The sequence below is a fragment of the Trematomus bernacchii genome, unplaced genomic scaffold, assembly GCF_902827165.1.
Source record: "Trematomus bernacchii unplaced genomic scaffold, fTreBer1.1, whole genome shotgun sequence".
Taxonomy (NCBI): domain Eukaryota; kingdom Metazoa; phylum Chordata; class Actinopteri; order Perciformes; family Nototheniidae; genus Trematomus; species Trematomus bernacchii.
The window spans coordinates 424,078-439,881 of NW_022987574.1; the positions used below are offsets into that span (position 1 = coordinate 424,078).

At 40.2% G+C, this 15,804-nt stretch overlaps 1 protein-coding gene across 1 annotated transcript in view; it reads right to left on the minus strand.

Annotated features, from left to right (window-relative positions):
- Positions 1–617: 617 nt before the first annotated feature.
- Positions 618–15,804, minus strand: part of si:ch211-276f18.2 (glucose-fructose oxidoreductase domain-containing protein 1) — a 29,139-nt gene continuing 13,952 nt past the window's right edge. Inside the window, exons 2-3 of the mRNA XM_034126758.1 lie at positions 4,863–5,056; positions 618–4,586 (exon numbers count right to left, since the gene is read on the minus strand). Of these exons, the coding sequence (XP_033982649.1) occupies positions 3,849–4,586; positions 4,863–5,056 (932 nt within the window). The 3' untranslated portion in view covers positions 618–3,848. The remainder of the gene's footprint in view (positions 4,587–4,862; positions 5,057–15,804) is intronic.

A 15,804-nucleotide genomic window follows, 5' to 3' on the forward strand; every position in this document is an offset into this window, starting at 1 on the left:
AAATCCCCACACTGTACTGTATCAGCTCATTAAAATTCCACTCATTAAATATTCAGTGCTTCAGACCCAGATATTGCCTCATCTGTTTCATACTGCTGCCCATGCACCTCCATGCAATGTGTGAATCTACGTGAAACTGCGGTTAGTGTCACTCGAAAGCCTTTACAGGTGCTTTTATCTTTCCATGTTTTGCCAAGTATCTGCTGAAATGAAAAGCCCTCTGGTCTTCTAATGTTCTTAATTTGAAGCAGATGCTAACGACACATTTACCACAGTCCATGTGTCTGCTGAGCAGTGTAATTGCATCTCCATGGAGAAGGAGGAGCTGTATGGACATGGATAAACCTCCAGCCAGCACAAAGTGAAAGAATATCCATGTTTTAGACCCTTGAAAAAACTAAGCTAATGTTATGAGTCCCTGTTGAGCGTTTCACCCCCGGAGCGGCTAAATATATAGTTCATTTAATCTTAGCATGGGATCCAAGCCGAGTTAAACAAACTCTGTCTATTGTGAGATAATCCTTAAACACAGATGCCAAAACCTGTGTCTGGGTAATGAAACACTGGTCGCCACAGGCCTAAATGATATAACGTACAAGGAGAGATATGAGCAAATGAAATATATTAGATATTTAATGTAATAAAAGCTGAATTCAGAGTCCTTAAAATGTCTACAGCTTAGTAAGCAAAAACAGCTTTAACACTGGAAAACAATTTCTGAGCATCAAACACACTTCTCTGCATTAACCCTGCACAATTTGACACAACATTTCTCTCTAAAATGATAGCAGAATTAAGTATTCTGAACAGTGACTTGTGTCATGGCTATTTTTCTATTTAGTTTTCAAAGACAAGACCAAGTTAACATTTTATTTTACAAGTCTGTAAATTCCTATTATTTCCAACAGTTTACGAAAAGAGCAGAGTTTTTGTTCTACTGTTATGCACTGGGAAAATAAAGTAACTAATTATAAAAAGCATGGTAGTGGTGAAGCTGCCAGACACAAACAATGAACCTTCTGTTGTTTTGTGTAACCCTGAAAATGGTATGATCCACACTGGACTAAACCAAACATAGGGGTAAAGGGGGATTCAGGGAACGGACTTGTCTTTTTGTGAAATTGGGCCCCTCACCTGAGATTCCCTATACATACATCAGTTCAACAGTGAAAATAATTTAAATTCAAATTATATTCAGACATCATAAGAGGCTATTACATCAAATCACACAGAAACAAAGTATGTTTACAGGCCTGAAGAGGGAAAGAAAACAACCTTGTTTGGAATAAATGTAAAAAGATTGGACCAATTATTATTCCTTTTTTTCCTATACAGTGTGTGCATAGTGCCTGAACAGTGGACAAAAAGTAATGATTCAATAAAAAGAGGGAATTCCAGTGCGTAGGTTCAAATCATTAATATTATGAAAACTGTAATCAGGCAAAGGGGGAAAGTCTATATGCAGATTTGATAAAATGCTTACTACGCAATAATCTAACTCGAGTTATCTTACAGGGTGATAGCTTATCAGTGTTGGACCTTAAGTGTGTAACTTTAGTGAGTGTTAACACACGCTAAACAAAAACAAGGGTCAAACATTACTGTTAGAGACTATATTACTGTGACAGTATATGATTTATGACGCAGCTAAAAAGCAAACACACTTTTTACAACAAAGTTAAAAGAAAATCATTTTGGTCAATAATTAATAAGAAGCTGAATGATATAAGGCCTCGTTCTGCTGTTACACAAGCAAATAATAAATAGCTTAACACTCATCGAAACATGTTCCATTTCCTTGGTTTTCACAAATAAAATACATACAGTACTTGTTTATTTCTTTAGACAAACACATATTGTTGCATATGTACATTTTCAGTAGTCGTTACATAGATAGTATTTCAGCAGAGTTTGGAAAACCACACGGGAACAGAGAATGCATTAAAAAAAAAATCAATCTTTTGGCTTGTACTGTAGGTCTGTGCTGTTCTCTCACCTGTATTGAGTGATACCAAACCTTAAGTCAAGCGAGATTTGCAAATACTTTCCGATGGTGGGTTTTAGAATCCCTTTATATTGAATGACTGTTGATAATTGTTCTCACTCTTGCTCTAGTTTAATTAGTCCACTAATTGAATCCACCAAAGTTGTGAAGACTGGCTGCAATCATGTATTGGTTTCTTACTACATCACCACATTTTCTTTGTTCAAAAGCTAAAACTAGTCCCAAACAAATGCTCTATTCCCTCATGTTTGGCTAACTTGAGCAAAAAATGCTGAGCTATTATTTAATTTTTAAGAAAGCCCAAAATCATTCTCATTTAGCTGAGTTTTTCCTGATTATGGCTAATTTTAGGTGTCAATTTCTTAAAAGAAGAGTACCATGGGTGTATCGGGCCTATTGGTGATGAAAACAGCCGTCGGCCATGGCTGAAAACACGTTTTACGAGAGCATTGAGAATGAACCAGAACAGCATTTGTGGGCCAAAAAAACAAAATAATGAAAATAATGATGTGCTATGTGGAGTTGATGGGAACTGAAGAGTAAGGAAATAATAATCTGTGGATCATTACTATGAGTGACACCTTTCACAAGGAACATAGTCATCTGTTTACATCAATCAGTGCTACAGACATGGGAACAGAGAATAACACCAGCCTTTGCGCTCAACACTACTGCTTAAAGAAATGCTATGTTTCGGTCCAAACTGAACTTGCATACTGATGCATGATGCAAACTGACAAACCTGCATCTCACTGTGCGTGTCAGAGAAGCTTTATGAGGCGTGGTAGCTAAATGCAAGTGAGCCTTTGCATTACAACATTGGGATAAACCACCCATATTGCTCAGCATTTACTCGCAACCTAGTGCAAGATAGATTTTTTATTAAGGCTCGGTAGACATATGCACACACAACACAAGCTCAGTGTATTTCCTGGCCATGCTTAATTACGACAGAAATTGCATTAAATAAATAAGAAAATAAGAACTGCACTGGCCACTCATACAAGACTTGTATGCACAGGCTACTATAACTGCATAAAGGCCAACCATTAACCCTTTGCTCCAGGTGGAAGTTTAAGTATTTCTACCACAGACTACAGCCTGGAAAAATTGCATACATTAACCAGAAGGTAGACCCCGTCGAAAAACCCAGCAGCCAAACTATTGATTTATTTTCTCTCTTGTTCCACACGCAAAGAGGAAGCATACAGAGCAGTCCGAAGCTATCAAGCACACTGATTATTTTTTAAAACATTCACTTGGTAAAACTAGCAAGTACTAGAGACTACAGCGACAATACAGCAGCACAGTTTTAAGCTAAGGGACTATCATTCTTCCTTGGCTGTCCATATTTTGGACCCACAGTGTAAGGTGTTGTCTTCCAGACCCAGTCATAAAGAAGAGAAGCAGGGAAGAAAGGCGCAATACCCTTATGGTCAAACAGGATACAGTAGCATTAGTTTCACTGCCTGGTCTGCCTCCAAAGTATATCTTATTGTTGTATGAATCAGTTTGATTTACGAGTGTATCTCCCATTAACGACTCAAGACTTCTGTCAAAAGGAAAACAGGAAAGGCTTCCTTATAAATAAAAGTTTAATTATTGATCACATTGCTTTTCTTCTACTGCTGAGGCAGGGTTTCAGGAAACCATAGTTCTCTGTATCATACCTCTCTGTTTGTAACAGTAGCAATACACATTGGACGGTTTTAAAAAGAGAGTGATGATTTTAATAACTGTACCCAGAAGATTAATAAATAAAGTTCCAAAACAACACTAAGCCTTTGAGCTGCCACCTCCAGTTAAGTTAAACACAGGCCATCGTCAGCCAATCAGCCGGATGCTAACAGTAGAGGGACATCCTACTCCGACGCATGGCCTCGCTGATCAGATAGGCCGGGCTGATTTCTGGCTCCTCCTTCATCACCACAATGTTCTGCCACTCTCCACTCTGGTTGGATTTCTTGATGGTATCAACCACGCAAAGAGCATAAAGACAATCCTCAAATGTAGCAGCCATTGTCAGAGGCCTCCCGTCCCACGTCCGCCTGTCGTCCTGGTCCTGAAAGGCCTCCCGCACGGCCTGGATCATGCGGATTGTTCCAATGAGATACGGGGACGGAATGTCAATGAAGGCCTTCTCCGGTAAGGAAGAATTCTCAACAGGTGTATTGTCTTTGAGCAGGAGTTCAGGACCCCCACCGTTTCCTCCGCTGCTGTTCTTCTGTCCGTACAGGTCTGTCCCGGTGACCGTAAGCCTTCCCACCGTACCTACGACGATAACCTCCTGCCGGAATTCTCCGGGAACGTTGAAGTTCAGCGTGACGGTGCAGCAGGCGCCGCCCTCCAGCGCCATCTGGAACGTGCAGAAGTCGTCGCTGGTAATCTGACGGATGCCCCGGATGTGGTCCGTCTGTTTGACGAAGGTCTTGAGGAAGCCGTGGACTTTTGCTGCGCGCTGACCGGTCAGAAACCCTAGCAAGTCAATTATGTAACTACCCACGGAATGCAGACCTCCGCCTCCCATCAGGTCATCGCAGCTCCAGTTGTATTTCTTTCCTAGGAGACTGCCACTGTGGACCTGTAGGGCAAGAGGAACACTTGTGAAGATTTGATACCATATTACAGTAGGTCTTTCTTTCGTGAACGTAGTCAGGATAACAAATAAATAAAACAAAGGAAACAGTTGGGAAGAGACCAACTAACCCTAACCCTAACTCTAACCCTAACCAACACTCCTTAAGACACACATTACCTGCCAATTCTGTGGGCACAACTCAAACTATACATAAACAATAGTAACATATTGTTGTCATTATAATAAAAGGCAAAGAAACATTTATAGATGTTGTCGTACCTGGGCCTCACAGACCAGAAGCTCTCCGATGTACCCCTCTTCTAACAGCTCCTTCATTCGAACGAAAGCGGGCAGAAAACGTAACACATTTCCCATAATGCTCAGCAACTTGGGGTAGTACTGGGCCGCTGACATCATTCGGAAGGCATCCAGAGGCGTTGCTGTCCGGTCACAGATGACGTTCTTTCCAATACCTTATAAAAGAGAGGAGAGACAGGAATGAGCTTTTCGGTTTTGCTGTGGAATGCCATTGTTTTGACAGGACTGTTTTCAACTATAGAGGTATGGAACAAAAAAACAAAAGAGATTGAAGTTATGTGGTCAATCTTTGCTACACCACTAGCAGACATAATATCCTCTTGGGCATGAAAACATCCCCCGAAGAAACAATGCAGAGCTGCAAAAAGTGGAAACTCCCAGAACAGCTGACTCAAGAATTCCTAAACTTTCTGGGATTTCTCATCTGAGTCATGGCGAAGGAGGGTTCAAATACAATGTGTACTGCATATAGTATTATAAAACCTGTTCAGATTAAGTGTAATTGTACTGCTACCATGCTAAAATTAGCAGATGTATAACCTATATTCACAATCAAATTTAGAACCATAACAGAATTTGTAATATCGCCTAGACAAAATCTGGATAATTGAATACAATTTAGGGGCTTTAATTTTGGAAGACATGCAAGATATTGCAGTCACAACTGCGGTGTATGGTGCAACTGCATAGCTCATAGAGCTTCAGACAGGCTTTGCTGGTACTGCCAGAAGGGATAAAAGCTTGATATAAAAAGACGAGCCCAGAAGCAAAGAAGCGACGTAGAAGGAAGGAGATAAAGAGCCTGTAGAAACAGAATGAAACCTAATTAAAATCACTTCAGGCACATTAAACGGTCCATTGGTGCCAGCAACACCCAAACAAAACAGCGTTAAGAGGTGCAGGGAAAAGAGACTGACAGAAACACATTGTCTTTTTTATTATTACTTTTTACTGGACAGTCGACTGGAAGGAGACAGACGGGAGCCAGCGGAATACAGAATACATCATTAACTGGTTTTGAACCTGATCCTCCAATGTCACAGGAAGATAATCTGTTTCTTAGGATAAGGTCTGCAACTAGGAATCCTTTTCATTACTGATAAATCTGATGATTATTATTTCAATGAACTGACAAATATCTGTTCCTTTTTCCCAAAAAGTGGCAAAGCAGACTCTGTGGAAGTGAAATGAAAGGGACAGCAAAATACTCCTATAGTAGCAACAGTAGACAACAGTCATAAAGTTAGCCAACTGTCACAGTAATGGCTAATAAGCAGCAACATGCCAATATAAGCTAACATTAGCCTATCCCTGTTTGAGCCTGCCCACAGCAGACAGTTTGAATTGTTTTGATTAAACGCGGTTTCAAAGTATGACTGTGGTTTGTCAAATGTACGATTTACTTTCCCACGTCCGAAAAAAGTGCACCGTAAACCAAACATTAGCTAACAGATTGTTTAGCAGGTAAAAGAGTTAATGAAACAAGAGTGCATTTTATAGCTTTCAGCTACAAATCAGTAAGTAAAGTCTGAAAACACTGGGCTAAAAGGAAGAGATATCTGTTGGCTTAATCTTCCAGCTGTGTCAGACGATTACTACATCTATAGGATTTTATTTGACCAATGATACGTCTTAATACTCTTCTACAACCCAGTCTCACGGCATTTTGTGTTATAGTCACGACATTTAATCTATTGATTCGTGTTCACCAACACGATTTTCCCCTTTTTTTCGTGTCACACAGAACGATTTTAAAAGCAATGTATTTCTATTGGTAGTGTTTTTCTTGCCTGCAACACGTCTTTTTGTCCGGTCGGGTCTTGGAAGACCGGAAGCTGTGTGGTTCATAAAAACATGTTCTTACTCAATATCAAGCCACGATTATTGTTTTTAATTTTAAATCGTATAATGTCTGACTTTTTTTGCCGTCCGCGAAATGGGGCTCAGAATACTGAAATCTGTAGGCCTATGTTTTAAATCTTTTTTTCCTTCTAATTTGTTATTCTTTTCTAAATAACACACTGTTATTTACTCAACAATAACACACAATTATCCTTGTTTTTATTTATTTGTTTAATTCTATAATCTCTGGCTTTTTTGGCGTCCGTCAGGAACTGAATTTCAAAATAAAATAACCGGAAACAGATACACACCCACTGAACTGATTACCCAAGATCCTCAGCTATGGTTTAAGCTCGGTGATTGGATTGTTTACCCGCAATGCACGTTGGGATATGGTGTTAATGCGATATGAAATCCGAAAAACATTAAAAAAAAAAAAGAAAATAATACTTTAATCCGAGTGTGCTTGCTTTTCTCTTTGAAATTCATCACATAACGGCATTGTAATACACACACACACTCTTTTTTTCCTTCTTTTTAGAAGGAAAAAAAGATTTAAAACATACAGATTTCAGTATTCTGAGGCCCCATTTATTTTCCTCGCGGACGGCAAAAAAAGTCAGACATTATACGATTTAAAATTAAAAACAATAATCGTGGCTTGATATTGAGTAAGAACATGTTTTTATGAACCACACAGCTTCCGGTCTTCCAAGACCCGACCGGACAAAAAGACATGTTGCAGGCACGAAACACACTACCAATAGAAATACATTGCTTTTAAAATCGTTCTGTGTGACATGAAAAAAAGGGGGAAATCGTGTTGGTGAACACGAATCAATAGATTAAATGTCGTGACTATAACACGAAATGCCGTGAGACTGGGTTGTCTTCTAATAATTACCTCTGACTGTGATGGTCACACATAGTCAGCTAGGAGTCAGACAGAGCGCATAATACACACAATATAGGGATAGCATCACTCCACACACACATTCCTCGGGCCCCAGGTGTGTGAAAAGCAGCATGCCGCTTCACTTTCAGTCCTGGCTGTCTGTTGTGGGTGGAGGGGAGGTTTTGGAAGTTAAACTTCCCATGCTAATCTGCCATTAGCTTGAATCAGCCAAGGCCAGGAAATTAATCCCTCTGACCCAGTTCTGAGGAGCGCCTTTGGAGCCCCCACCCTTTACCCAACCCTTGCAGACACACAAAGCCATCAACGACCGAGCAACCCCGTCCCCTTCCTTTGGCAGAAACACAGATACTGGGAAGATGCATTGTCCAGGGTAAGGCCCTTCTGGGGAAATGCTAAATGCTCTTGACTGATTTTATTGGCACTCATTTTGAGCCCAATGTCTTTACAGGACAATAGCTTGGCTAGCAACTAAAATGCTTCAAGGCAGATTTCACTCTCCAACAGCGATCCTCTTCATGATTTGGCCAATATATAATATCAGGAAAGTCCACAACTATGTCACACTAAAGCCAACTCGAGGCTTTTTATGCAGTCATTCCAACTCATGACTGTACTGACTGACCTTTACAGGGATAAAAACAGCTCCTCTTCAGATCTACAATGACCTTCCGCCTCTCATATACAATGCTCTGAAAGGTTGAGTCGGCTTAGACAGGTCAGCCTGTTGAGTCATCATAGCTGCCCAGGAACATCCTCCCCTCATACAGTGAGAGGTTTGTACCCATGCGCATTGTTTGTGCATGCGGGTCCAATAGATTTTGGATGATGGATGCACCTCTGAGCACAGGGGAAAATCATAGACGCTACTGCAGTAAACCAACACCAGGGGTGAAAAAGGTGACTTAACATTTACTAGCCAAAACAAAAAGAATAGACCAATCATAAAAGGAAGAGACAAAAGAGGTAAGTAAAAGGGAGCCTCTGTCGAGCCAACTATTTATGTGGAAAATGCTTTTGAGAGAGGTGTATGTGTTTAGTGATGCTTCCATAACCTTTACAAAAACACACAGCTGTTCCCGTTAGAGCGCTGCGTGATAGAAAATGTAGAACCTATTTTGACTGTAGTGTTTTTTTTGTCAGCTATTCTTTTTCACCCTGTTTTTTAACTAAATTTGTGTCTAACTTCAATCATGTTAAATTGTAATTATCGTTGAATAGTTATAGTCAGTGAAAAAAGAGATTTTTGTTTTTATTATACACTGAAAAAACTGAAACGTAAACTTTAATTTAATTTATTATGTCAACAAATTTCACATAACTGTATTAAGTTAGCTGAAAGCAATAATATTAAGTTGAACTGACATTCTTTTAATTTAAACTTAAAATGATTGCTTTCAACTAACATAATATAGTTATGAGAAATCTTACATTTAATTAAAGTCAACGGTTCAGTTTTTCAGTGTAAAGAAAATACATTTTAGTCCTATCTTTAATTGTTAGCGATATGTGTCATTGCGTCATCAACACTGGTTGGGAGGTGATACAACAACATCCCTGTTACCATAGTAACACAGTTTACTGGCTCCTTATCTCTACAGCAAGGATGAGAGTAAGGACCTTTAAACCTGTTGCCACGGTCCTCTGAAGTGAGATGCTCCCCAATGTCTTGTTAAAGATCGAGAATGCAAGGTTTCTAGCTGCAGTGTTCAGCAGATTTACAAAAAAGAAATGGCTTGCCACATTCTTTCGCCTTTATCAAGATACGTTCCAGAAATGGGTATACTAAGATGCATGACTGAGAAACGCTGACAGTAAGGATCATGTTTGGGCATGTATTAACAGATATAGTTCTACAGTAAGTCTCTCGAGGCTGCAGACAGTAAAATAGCTACAGTAACTCTTTGATAGCCGGGGCACAGTGGAGCTTAACTGACAGGTAAAGTTCCCGGCTCATAGGGAGAGCAGTAATGGAGCAGATAAACCTCCAGCATGGCCGCTTAGTCCCTCAACATCAATAATTCATGTACAGCACATACAGTATCAAGCCTTCATAGACGGCGAGAGAGAGAGAGAAAACAGCAAATCTATAGATATTATGCAAGTATTATAGCAAAATTGTTAGTGAGCAAGGTGAACTTGATACGATGTAGTATACAGCAAGCATTGGGATATGTTGTATACCATGACGGACATCAAAGACATGTTGCAAGGCAGGTGGTACCTGATAAATGTATACATCACTGACTGTAAGATCAGAAGAAGGGCTTACCTCAGCAGTTCACTGAATGCTAAATAGTGAAGTAAAATCAAACTGAATAAACAACATGGGAGATGTTGTTTTGTCTGATTTCTCATGACTACTTTTTAAATGGGCCTTATTATGCTAATTGTCAGGTTATATTTGTATTGGCCTCGACTGTGACATGTTTCCATGCTTGGCTTTGTTTTTCTCATACTGCCTGCTGCAGCACCTCTTTTCACCCTCTGTCTGAAACCAGAGCCCAGTCTGCTCTGATTGGTTACCTGGCTCGCCTTTGTTCTGATTAGTCAACTGCTCCAGCACCTCTTTTTCCCCTCTGTCTGAAACCAGAGCCCTGTCTTCTCTGATTGGTTAGCTGGCCGGCTCTTGTGTGATTGGTCAACTGTTTATAGACGTTCTGCCACTTAGCCTATCACATACAATGTGTTGGAGCACTAGCCATAGAAGCAATGGTGTTACATAGTGATGTCATTATGTTAGGGAAGTGAACAAAGAGACGAGAAACTCCCTCTGGCGTGAGCTTTGGGATTTCAGCCTTTGCAGACCATTTACATGTACCAAAACCTATAAAACACACTACAGGAAAGGGAAAACCCCCAAAAAGCATATAAGGGGCTATCTTAGGAAAGGAAAGGAAGCGAGACCGTAAGAGCGAAGAGAGACCAGGAGAGAGAGCAGCTGCATCATCATGAATGAAGGCCAACTCTCATCATCATGTGTGCCTCGCTGCAACAAACACAACACAGGTCACAAAAGGAGCAAGAGAGAGTCTTTACTTCATGACACTGTGTGCGTTCACACCTCTAGTGTTTGTGCGCAGTAATGCCGAGGAAGGAAAGGCTGGAAGTGGTGGCTGTGCAGGAAGGTGAGGTTGTGTGTTAGTGAGGGCAAGGCTGACAGATGTGTTAATGACAGCAAAGCTCCCTTGTGTAACTTGTAATTACCTACTACATTTTACCGTGGCAAGATTGGAACATACCATGGCAAATGTGATACAATCTACTTGACAGGAAACCTGAAGCAGTAGTTCTTAACCGTTTCCGACACAAAAACCTCTCAAATGTCCACAGCTGCATACAAGACCATGTGTTTCCCGTGCTAAAATCAGCAGCATCTTCAACGCTTCCCAGTGGCAACAGCTGGAAATCACTACAGAGGAAAACCAGGTCGATTAAGAAGGATGCTGAACGCTATATCATGACAGCCTAGACAATAGGCCTTCTGCATAAGGAAGCCAGAAATAGAAAAGCCAGGAGAACCGGTCGGGGGTGATAGCCATCTGCCACGATGCACCCTGCACGTGCTGCTGCTGCAGGCCGAGGGTCAGGAGGAGGAGACATGTCAGGAAGTAGATGTATACATTACTAAATAGTGATGTAAATGATTGTCCACACGTCATCTATGATTTACATGCTGTATTGAATGACATCATGTGTTTTAGTACACTCAGGGATGTTAGGGAGTCTATGGATTATATGACGTTTTTTTAATTGATCTTTAAATTCTGAAGTATCAGGGAGTACCATTGTTGAATCATTTGTCAGATACTCATTTGTCAGAGTAATGTCTTGGTATAGAATGGTTCCAACCTTCTAGATGAAAAATCTTGCACGTTTTTAAATGATTAACAGTGTTTTTTTCATAAAAAACAAATATTTTTGAACAAACTAAAGCATTTACCAGAAACTGAGTTAAACAGGGTGTAAATTGGACAATATTTATCAGGTGCACACAAATATCACTCCAAATGAATTCTGGGGTTACCGCATAACTGTCCGTGGCTCTCTAGCGAGTATGTGTTAGTGTATATTCAGAATTCTGTGCATGCTTGTTATACCGTGTGTATCAGTGCTGGATCACACAAAGGGAAGAGAGTGGGCCTGAAAGATCACAAAGCATCCTCCACCAGCGACGCACTGGAAAAGTAATTAGCTTCGTCTATTAGGCCTGTGGAGGTGGAAAAGCTCAGAAAAACACAGAGACATTCACAAACAAACACACACGAAGTAAGGGTGTAATCAAGCGAGGCCTTCAAAATGTTACAATGTTACAATGCCCTGTGTGGTCTGCTTCATAAAAACACTGAAGTGAGGCTTGAATATGATCAAGACTGGACCATAAAGTGTCTTTTAGGATTGGAAAGGATTATATCGTTATAGTTTTGGTTAGTTAGTTTATGATTTATTATGTGAAAGGGTGGAAATCCCTGGTGAATGTTATGCTGGCTCCTGTATAAGAAATACAGGCCAGGTCATCTTTTGGCTGATTATCCCAAATTAAATTTAGCTTAAAGCAATTACAAAAAGAGGAGGGGTGGGACAGAGAGTCAGGCTATATAGGAAGACTATACATTATGTCAGCATAAAGTTCTCTTGCTGGACGTAAATCAGAGAAAACAAGCTTCCTGCTGACCAATTTGCCCCTATTGTGTAGCTGGCATGCGTTTCCAGTCTGGAATTAGCATATCAAAAGCAACCTTGATAGCAGTGATGGATGGACGCGGTGAAGTTTGCCTTTCCCCTGCAGCTGAGGCTCAGCCCTCTGCTGTTATCCAGGGGCAGACAGTCAATGTGTGTATAAAACTGAATTACATGATGTTATGTTATGGGGTTAACCGTTTTTTTTCTCAAAGAAGAACACATGACAAGGGATTTAAAGATAAGATATGTGTGCTGTAGCAGAAACATGCTATTTAGTACTGTACAGTTGAACCATTGCCTATTCTGTTGTTGATATAATAGTTTACTTAAGGATTAAAGGGGCCCTTTTAGTATAACAAAGTCAAATACAAAGAGCGTATGAGAAGTGCTGTGAGTGAAAAACGCAGCTAATGTGCAGAGCTACCAACTGTATTATTTAAATTAAGGGACAGTCAGATATCAAACATTGTGATGAGCAGCTTGTCTTTAATGAAATTAAACTATTTTGTTTGTCATGATTAAATCACAATATTAAGGATGAGTGTTTGGTAAATCACCTATGTAACAGTCTGATTAATGAAGCTGAATTAGTCCATCTTTTAAATAGAAAACTGCAATTAAATATGTGGAAGTTGACTTTTCTCTGACTGGCTAGTTTAACAAGGTCTGGAAGGACCTCAACAACGAGGAACTGGATTATTTTACACAAGATAAGTTTGTGATGATGCTTGGTAAAAACGTAATGTCATAATGGATGACTACAAAAGAGGTCTCCAAATAAATGCACATAAAACAACAACTTCAAATCACAATATTTGGGGGGAAAATCGTAGATATTGTCCGCTACTAGTTGAGCTTTCCTTGAGAGATTTGACACAGGTGAGTGTAACCCTAACCCTTGTATTGTGTGTTTGCTTCTGTTGAAATATTATGCAAGGCTGTCTTTAGTCTTTGGCAGAAAAAGCAACTACATCTGACACACTGATAGAAATGATAAAACAACTGCAGATTGCATCTAGGGTCTGTTTTGTCTGTGTTGCAGCTTCAGGTCCATTAGTGCTCAGCAGAACTATGAATGATGACAAGCATTAGCCTCACTCAACTGGCTTTCCCTTTCAGCTAATGCCCTTCAGTTGCAGGGAGTTTAGCATTCCTAAATGTGTTAAAGTGCTGCCATTAACCCCTTCACCAGAGTGGCTCGCTGCTACTGTGGTGAATAGTAACTGAAGGATTGGCTTCCTACCATGTGTTTCCTAATGCGTGCACTGAAAGCACATGCTAATGGTGGGCGTGCACAGAGAAGCTGCACACACACTGAATGTCCCTGCAGTTAGTTATAAAAACATTATGTGTGACTCTTCCCAAAAAAATGTTGATGGATTTTAGGAAATTATGATTTTTGGTAGGATTTAGTAACGACATCCTGAAATATATATTGCCCTTATATCCCTAACATAATGGTTTATGTTATGTCTGTAGGCTATGATTATGAAAGTGGGATATTTTTCCAAAATGTATTTAAAGGGTAAGTTCACCTGAATTACAAAACTCTCTTACTCTGGTAGTATCAACTAGATTTTGATTTATTTCTGCAGAATGGTTTCTCTCAGATAATCATCTGATCAAGGTGGTTAGCCAACCAGAATGTGAAGTAGTATTTCCCATTGTTGTTGAATGTTTTTCAGCATTTGGCAGAGTATAGTATATTTCAGAATATAGATTTATAGAGTAGCTTTTGTATTTGATCAACAATAACACAAATTCTGCTGTTTTTGAAATAACACCTAATGAGAAAACAAATGAGATTGTGCCTGTGTGTGTTCACGCCTCCACCTGCACCCCCTGTGGGTCTAATTAACTGCCAAACTGAACTACTACCCCTCGTTTCCACACACAATGTGTGAGCAATTTGCCATTAGACTGCTCACATGTCTGAGGAAAGCTGGAGTGAACAACACCCACTGAGACTGCCGGCGCTCATCAATAATATATAGGTAAGTGACTCTTTGTCCCATAGAAACTGCTTCTAATGTTCTGGTGACAGAGTTTGGCTACAGTAAGTTATTTTAAAAGTAGCGGTAAATAATAGAAGATTGAATTTTTCACCAAGAAGTATCAATATTATATCAACTTATTTAAAGAGCTGTGCATGTCTGAAGCTGTGAAACTGACCTTAGACACAAGGGGCATCATTTGTTGGAAGTGAAGTCTATCTTGTCTACTAGAAATATCATTCTAGGACAGTCTGTTCATCTGTATGTGCCCATTTTACAAACTATTAAGGTGGATGGTACATCTGTCTAGAAATACAAAAGCAGATGTGTCCAATGTGTTACCTGTTATATCCCTTTTTTATTATGAGAAAACAGGTAAGAAATGACTGAGTTGGATGTTATCCATTTGAAATTGCCATTTACTTGGACAAAACAAGGCCAGGATAAAACCTGCACTTTCAAATTTCAAAAAACTTCCTTTTTGATCACAACTTAGAAGCATTACATGACAAGAGGGCACTGTTTCAGTTCATCTCAATGGGAAAAATCCGGCTTTGACCAACATGAGGTGAGCTCGACCCATCTTTTCATGTGGCTTCTATCAGGGCCATGAAGGGCATCTTTGTGTCAGACAAGGAGTGACTGAATTAGGTGGGAGGAGGCTCGGACTGCTAATGAGCAACAGAGAGCTAATAGTTACTGGCCACTTAAAAGATAATGCAGTTTTTCCATACACACAGCTGCATGCACTGATACACATCTACACACTGCTCTTGTTAGCAGCACATAACTCACAGCATGCAATCGATGTTCATTTGCCTCTTAAGCTTATTACCTCCATACTATGTGCTGACGGAGAGCACAAGAAGACGAAATGCCACCTTTTGATTTAGGTTGTTGGGGAGATCCTCAAGAACCAGGGAGAAAACACACTTGTACCATGAGCTGACATTGTAATAAAGACAGCAAACGCTCATTAATAACCATTAATGTCCTGAGGTGAACAGGCAGGCGAATGACTTCAGGCACAAACTAATGGATAGAGACATCTTCGCTGAATAACATTCACCACGGGGCGGAGATCCTCCTGAACAGCTGTGTGCCAGTGACGCTCCGCTATTAACCATCTCACTGTCAGCGGCGCTCTGGAGAGGCCCGCCGACAGATGAACTTCTCTTTTTTATTCGGTACAAAACAAAGGAGGAGGGGAGGAGAGAAAGCTCACTGATGCTTGCTTGAATCTGGACTGTTGTCATGGTGATTACGCCCCCTGACACCACTCGCTCTGTCTTCCACCGAGGTCAAGAGAGAAAAAAAAAAGGCAGAGGGAATATGGCCAGACTGCATTTGGTGACAGAATAGATAATAAGAAATATCAGTGTAGTGGAGGAAAGTCAACATACTGAAGACTTCTAGAATGGGCGCAACCATAAACACATTTTTAGGCCAACAAAATGTTCGAATTCAGTTT